The 7,183-nt window shown below is 44.5% G+C and overlaps 1 protein-coding gene across 1 annotated transcript; it reads left to right on the top strand.

Annotated features, from left to right (window-relative positions):
* Positions 1–1,289: 1,289 nt before the first annotated feature.
* On the top strand, positions 1,290–6,570 carry hypk (huntingtin interacting protein K). Its single transcript, XM_043680491.2, has 4 exons — positions 1,290–1,476; positions 3,548–3,603; positions 5,016–5,067; positions 6,190–6,570. The coding sequence occupies exons 1-4, from the start codon at positions 1,324–1,326 to the stop codon at positions 6,283–6,285; spliced, it is 357 nt and encodes a 118-aa protein (XP_043536426.1). The 5' UTR covers positions 1,290–1,323; the 3' UTR covers positions 6,286–6,570.
* Positions 6,571–7,183: the final 613 nt, after the last annotated feature.

Raw genomic sequence — 7,183 nt, 5'->3', positions numbered from 1 at the left:
GTAACTGTCATAAGCATGCTTTTTCTGCTGTGTCATACTCTGCCTACTTCTGGATGACTTGTGATTTTAGATTTGCCTGTGCCACCCTTTTTTCTGTCATGGGGATATGTCTGCAGAGTGCCTGTTAGTTCTCGCTTTTGAATGGCTCACACTGCATTATCACTAAAAATGAAATTTGATCTGTGAAGTAAGTGAAAGGAATAAAATGATATGCAGATGTGAGCGGACACTTGTGTGCTTCAGGTTAGAACAGTGACCCAGCTCCACTGCCTCACAGCAGTACTACAGTTCTGTGTCTGTGTGTGTTTCTGCTGGGTGCTCTGGTTTCCTATCTTAGTCCAAAGATGTACCGGCTATGTGGATTAGCCATGGTAAATATGAGGATAGGGTTGGGGGCTGGATCTGGGTGGGATGACCTTTGAAGGGTTGGTGTTGACTCAATGGGCTATGCAGTCTCTTAACACTGTAGGGATTCTATGGTTAAGAATGTAACTGCCAGTGGCTGAATGGTCTGTCTGTGTTGTAAATACCTAGTGCTGTTACAATACACACAATGGATTGAATGGAAAAAGTTCAATGATTATTACCACAGCTTGATATTATTGATGCTGTTTGCTCAGTTGAGTTGAAATGCACACCATCTTCGGCAGCCATAGAGGACGGACACACACTGTCAGAGTCAGGACCTCACTACCAGTGTTGCTCAGAATAGGGTCTGAAAGGAAGGAGTCTTTTACAATGGAGCCATGAAACCAGTTGCAGCTTGTAATGTTTATTTTTCATTCATCCAAATTTAGATCTATTTGCCCAGTGCTGTAATCCTAATTTGTGATCATCACAGGATACATACAGGTAAATCCAATTGAACCATTTAGTTCATTCAGAAAAGAACACTCCATTTCTCAATATATGATCAATTTCTTCACAGATTTGTCTTCAATTAATCATAGAGTTTATTCTAGGTGCTGGTCACTGTTCCTAAAGAACATACTGATGTTGATCTTAACCACTGTTGTTTTACCCTTTTTCCACAATTTAATCCAGACAAATGGATCTTGATAATCTTGTGTCCCTGAAAAAAAAACTATTTTCTAATCAACTATTCAGCTATGTTCTTCCACACCTTTGGACCAAGTGCAACTTGAACCTGGATCTTCCTGACTTTGAGCTGGCTCCACTATGCCACACTGTGTTTGAATGCAAAGCATCTTAGAAAAAACTACAAATGCGTCAATCCGGATGCTGGCGCAGCGTGTACGTGCTGGCGTCATGTCCGGGCCTGCGCACTAAGGCAGTTACTGGCGGCGTGGACGGGTCGCAGTAATGGCGGAGGCTGACGGAGACCTGGACCTGGAGAATGAGGAGAGCGAGCGGCCTGCAGAGAAACCCCGCAAACACGACAGCGGAGCCGCCGACCTGGAGAGGGTGACCGACTATGCGGAGGAAAAGGAGATTCTCAGCTCGGACCTGGAGACGGTGAGGCCAGGGGAGGGGAAGGGGTTCGGGGAGGAGGGAGGGGAAGGGGTTCAGGGAGGAGGGGGGAGGGGAAGGGGTTCACGGGGGGGAGAGAGGGGGGAAGGGGTTCAGGGGGCAGGGAGAGGAGGTGGGAGGTATAAGGGGGGACAGGGAGGGGAAGGGGGCAGGGAGGGAGAGGAGGGGAAAGTATAAGGGGGACAGGGAGGGGCATTGAAGGACTGTGGGGAGGGGGTGAAGTAGGTGGGGACAATATGGGGGTGTGAGTAAGAGGGAGATATTGGGTCAGGAGGAGACTGAAATGGAGAGTAGGTGGAGGAGCAGTAAGATATGGGAGAGAGTAAGCTGATTTGGGAAAGGAGAGTTTTAATGGGTGGCAGGGGGGACTGTAGGAATGGGAGCAAACGAGGATGGATAAGCTGGAAAGGAAGATATGCTGAGAGGATGGTGCGGATGGTGATGGACATAGTCATACAACACAGAAAAAGACCTTCAGTCCAACTTGTCCTTGACATCCAGGCATTCCAATCTGACCTAATGCCGTTTGGCCCATATCCCTCTAAACCTTTTAAGTTCATATACCTATCCAGATGCTTTTTGAATGTTGTATTTGTACTTGCCTCCGCCGCTTCTTCTGACAGCTTGCTCCATGCTCTGCATGAAAAAGTTATCCCTCTGGTCCTTGTTAAAGCATTTCCCTTCTCACCTTAAACCTATACCCTTTGGGTTTGGACTACCGTACCCTTGGAAAAGACCTTGGCTATTCACTCTGTCCATGTCCGTTATGGTTTTATTAACCTCTATAAGGTAACTCTTCAACTTCCAACGCTCCTGGGGAAAAGAAGCCCAGACTGTTCAGCCTTTTCCCATAACTAAAACCCTCCAATCCTGACAACCTCCTTGTAAATTCTTTCTGCACCCCCTCAAGGTTGCCAGCATTGTTCCTGTAGAAGGGTGGCCAGAATTGTGTACAGTCATCTAAAAGTGGCTTCACCAATGTCCACAACTTGACATCCCAACTCTTAAACTCAATGTTTTGACAATGAAGGCAAGCTTGCCAAATGCCGCCTTCACTGCCCCATCTTCTTGCAATTCCAGTTTCAAGGACGTACCATTTGCACCCCATGGTCTCTTTGTTCAGCAACACTCCCCAGGGCTCTACCATTAACTATATAATTCTGGCTCTGGACGCCTTTCCAAAATGCAGCATCTCTCATTTACCTAAATTAAACTGCATCTGCCACTCTTCAACCCATTGGCCCATCTGATCAATGTCCTGTTGTACTTTGAGATAACCTTCTTCACGTCCACTACACCAACTATTTTGTTGTCACTTGCAAACTTACTAACCACGTCTCCTATATTTATATCCAGATCATTTGTATAAATGGTGAAAACCAATGGACCCAGCACTCATCCATGTGGCACACCGGTGTGCCGTAGTTTCTCCCTTCAGATTGGAATGTCTGCATGTCACGGATGAGTTGAACTGAAGGGTCTGTTTCTGTGCTGTATGACTGTATCCATCACCATACCCACCATCCTCTCAGCATATCTGACCTTCCACTATGCACCCCCTCTCCTTTTGCTCCCATTTCTATGGCCCTCCCCACACTCTCCCTTCCCAAGTCACAACCAGAAAATTCCTCCCCATCCAAGCCCTTAATACTATTGATAATCCCAGTCGATGTTTGGAAAGTTAAAATCTGCTACCATTACAGACCTAGGTTTCTTACAGATATGAGATCTTCTTACATATTTGCTTCTCAATTTCCTACTGAATATTGAGATGAGCAGGAGGGGTCCATGAAGAGAGGGAGGGCATGGTTGGGGAACAAGATAGAGGAAGGAAGGTGAATGCGCAGTGCTGGAAAGGGAGGAGGTGAGTTGGAAAAGATAGGAGGGTCTGGGAAAGGAAGAAACTGAAAGGGAGGTAGGTGAGATGTGATGGTAAGGAGAGAGATGAGTGATAGAGCATAGTCAGGATTTTGGGAGTGGAGTGTTAGATAGAGGGTGGAAAGTAGATTTGGTTATGGCAGTGTGTGGATTGTGACTTGTGTGATTTTATCTACAGGCAATGTCTGTCATTGGAGACAGAAGATCCCGGGAACAGAAAGCTAAACAGGAAAGGTCAGAATCTCTGAACAGATGCAGAATGTTCTGCACCATAAATAAAGTCTCTTTAACAGTTGGGAAAGGACTGCAAACAGACAGGGCTGCGGTGCAGAAAGCGTTTCCATAGAAGACCAGTTCCTGTCAGAAACCTCAGCCCCTGTTTCCATCTCTTAAACCAGATGTTTGATACCTCAATGTATTTATGATACTCAGCCAAACTTCAAATTTCCACCCATAACACTGGCGGTCTCCTCCCCTGTTCAAACCCTTCACTTAAAATGACCGTGATGTTTTTGTGAGCTCAAGTGGTGTCCCCCACCATTGTGGGTTCCTATTTCCAAATCTGCCTTCAGCCCATACTGATTTCCTAATGCCCCAGAGCATTGATTTCTGTATCATAGTGGATATCTAACCTCTGTAATTAATACTTTGCAGATCATACCTTCCCAGTTGTGACTCTGATCAACAGTGCATCGTGGGGTAGGTGCAAAGAGATTGTGACCCCTTGTGGGTGAGTCTAGGACCAGAGGGCTCAATCTCCAAGTGAGGAGCTGTCCATCTAAGACCAGAGATGAGGAGGATTTATTTTTTCTGCATGAATCTGTGAAATTCTTTACCTCAGAGAGCTGTAAAGGCTCAGTTGTTATGTCATGTTTTAACTGGCATTCTCGATAAACCGGCAAAAATTATTATACCTCAAATACCGCACAAAGTTTACTGGATTAATGCAATGTCTAGGTAGTCAGCTGAGGATGTGGGTGAGAAAGCTTTCTGTTGGTCGGTTTTATTTAAGGCAAAGTTGCATTATTATTTGTGAATTATGCTGTAAATAAAGTATAATAGTGATGCATATACCTCCTGCATTACATTTCTGTTACTTTGTGTGTGTTTTTACGTTGTGCACCTCTTGATCAATTGGAATATTCTTCAACCAGTGCACTCCTGGTACCATAGGGGCTGGTTAACAAAATGTTTCCTGTGTATTCAGAGCTGAGATAGCCATTTCTAATTATGGAAGGAATCAAGATTTGTGGAAATGAGGCAGGAGAATGGATAATCATCAACTCCAATCAGCCATGATCTCTGTCAGTGATGGAGCCAATTCCTTGAGCTGATGGCCTGTGATAAACACTTCAGCTGTCATTGTCCTGCAGGAACCTCTCTTCACTATCTGTCACCACCCCATTCCACATAATCAAAAGTCTCCACTTGGAGCCGCAATCTGTTACCTTCCTGGTGATCAGTATCTCTGTTACCTGATCCAGTTCCTTGGGCTGTCTGACTATTTTTGAGTATTTCACATCCTTTTTTCTCTCGTCAGTCTGGAATAATCCCTGAGGTGAAAGCTTCTCATTCCACCGAGCTGTGCCTTGTATTCCGCAGCCCAGTAAAGAGCTGTGTTTTGATTTTATTTCCCTCTCTTGCAGGGAGAAAGAATTGGCAAAAGTGACCATCAGGAAGGAGGATGTTGAACTGATTGTAAGTGGTTTGCAAGTGTAAAAGTATTTGTTTGTGTTTGAGCTGTAACTCCAGCTCTTCTATGCCATACCATGCCCTGCTCTACAGGAGTCAGCCTGTCCAACAAAACATGCATTTAGGGAGAAGCTAAATGGAGGGAGGACGTTTATACAGATATCGCCAGCATGGACCATTTGGGCTGAATGACCTGTTTCTGGAAATCCTGTATAAATTTATGAAGTATTTTTTGTAATGTACTTCCATCAGTTAATTGTGTACTGCAAGCAGATTGTGGTTTTGCCATGTTTACCCAGAGATCCTCCTTCAGGTCAAACTCTAAATAATTGTGCATCATTCTTAGTACTTTAACTTTCATGTACTCAAAGCTGATGGCATTTTAAGACTGATTAATTGACTGAAAATAGCGGACTAAAATAAAACTGTTGGTCTGTTTTTTGCAACAGAACTTCACTCCAGCCCTCAGCCCACACCGAATGATTTTATTGCAGTAGGGAAGGGACTGGTGTCTTGCAGGCAAAACAATAAACTGTGGCTCCCTCTGCCAGTCCAGCTGTTAAGGACCCATGATATTCAGAGAGATCTCCCTCTTTCAACCAGCAACCTAAGATGTTTTTCCAATTAATTAGTTCAAAGATGTTATGACATACTTCCGGAGCAGGTAGGACCTGAACCCCAGGCCTTCTGCCTCAGAGGTAGGGACACTACCACTGTGCTACAAGAGCCCTTAAATAGGAACCTAACTGGTCGATCATCTCATTGCCTTTTCTGCATTGGTTGCTGAGAAAGTGATTGCTGTTCTAAAATATGAAGTGTATTGGATAAGCACCAGGATTTTGTAACTTTATAGGAAGAGACCATTCTGCCCTCTGCTGGCTCTTTGACAAAGCTATCACATTTGTCCCACTTCCATTGCTCTTTCCCTATTGTCCCTGTAAGCATTATTCCCTTCACATATTTATTGACTTGAATTTTTTGTTTGGGTTGCTATGGAATCTGCTTCTTTCACAATTCTACGGAAACTGTGTTTTTAAAACCAAGAGGGTCTCCTGCAGAAGTCAGTGAAGGTGAGGGGGACTGATCTGTTTAAAAAATACTGATCTAATTTTAACCTCTTCTCTCCAGATGAACGAAATGGAGATCTCTCGAAGTGCAGCAGAGCGTGGTTTACGAGAGCACTTGGGAAATGTCGTTGAAGCCTTGATAGCTCTCACTGACTGAGGTCACAGTGCTTGACCTGAGACACTTTTTTGGAGATGTTTGGGAAGGGGATGGGGGTGGGGATGAATCCAAAGAGATTGCAGCAAAATGGAATGGAAGCGGAGGTCCACCTTATGTGCAACTGCTGCCTGCTGTTTGGTGACAGGACGGGGATAATTTCAGTGAAATGAATGCTTCACTACTGAAGATCCAACACTGACATCCTGAATATGGGTGCGATGCTCCAAATCGGAAAGGAAATAAAAGACTCCACTTGAACCAATAAACCTGAGCTCATTACTCAAACCTTGGTATGTGTTTGCTTTTGGCGATTTTTACAGTGTGGGGAGGAAGCATATTCTACACGTGAAGTCCAACCGTTGACTTTTATCAGTTTAAAACCATCACTTCTGCTTAATCTCTCAAGTTAAAGTAAGGTTTTGGATCTGTAATTCCACTTTATCTTTTTAAACGTTATTGAGCAGTCTCTAGGTATTTTCTGTCAGACAAAGTTTATCTGGCTTTTGAAATTATTTCTTCAAAGGTGAGGGATGAGCTCTGGAGAATACTTGCCCTGTGTGTGAGAACAATTTTCAAGGTGTAGTCAAAGCTGAAACTTTATTGCTGGAACAGCACAGCAGGTCAGGCAGCATCTAGGGAACAGAAGATTCGACGTTTCGGGCACATGCCCTTCTTCAGGAATGAGCAGAGAGTGTTCAGCAGGAGAAGATAAAAGGTCCTCCCTACCTTCTGTTCCCTAGATGCTGCCTGACCTGCTGTGCTGTTCCAGCAATAAAGTTTCAGCTTTGATCTCCAGCGTCTGCAGACCTCACTTTCTCCTCAAGGTGTAGTCAGTCAGCCCCGAGTAGGTAACATCCACCATCCTGCTTATTTTCCGATTTTTTTTTTCTGACATCTA

The sequence above is a fragment of the Chiloscyllium plagiosum genome, unplaced genomic scaffold, assembly GCF_037043375.1.
Source record: "Chiloscyllium plagiosum isolate Xiang-an unplaced genomic scaffold, Cpla_swu_hap1 HiC_scaffold_42, whole genome shotgun sequence".
NCBI classification, from domain to species: Eukaryota; Metazoa; Chordata; class Chondrichthyes; order Orectolobiformes; family Hemiscylliidae; genus Chiloscyllium; species Chiloscyllium plagiosum.
This window is presented reverse-complemented; position numbering and strand designations above follow the sequence as displayed.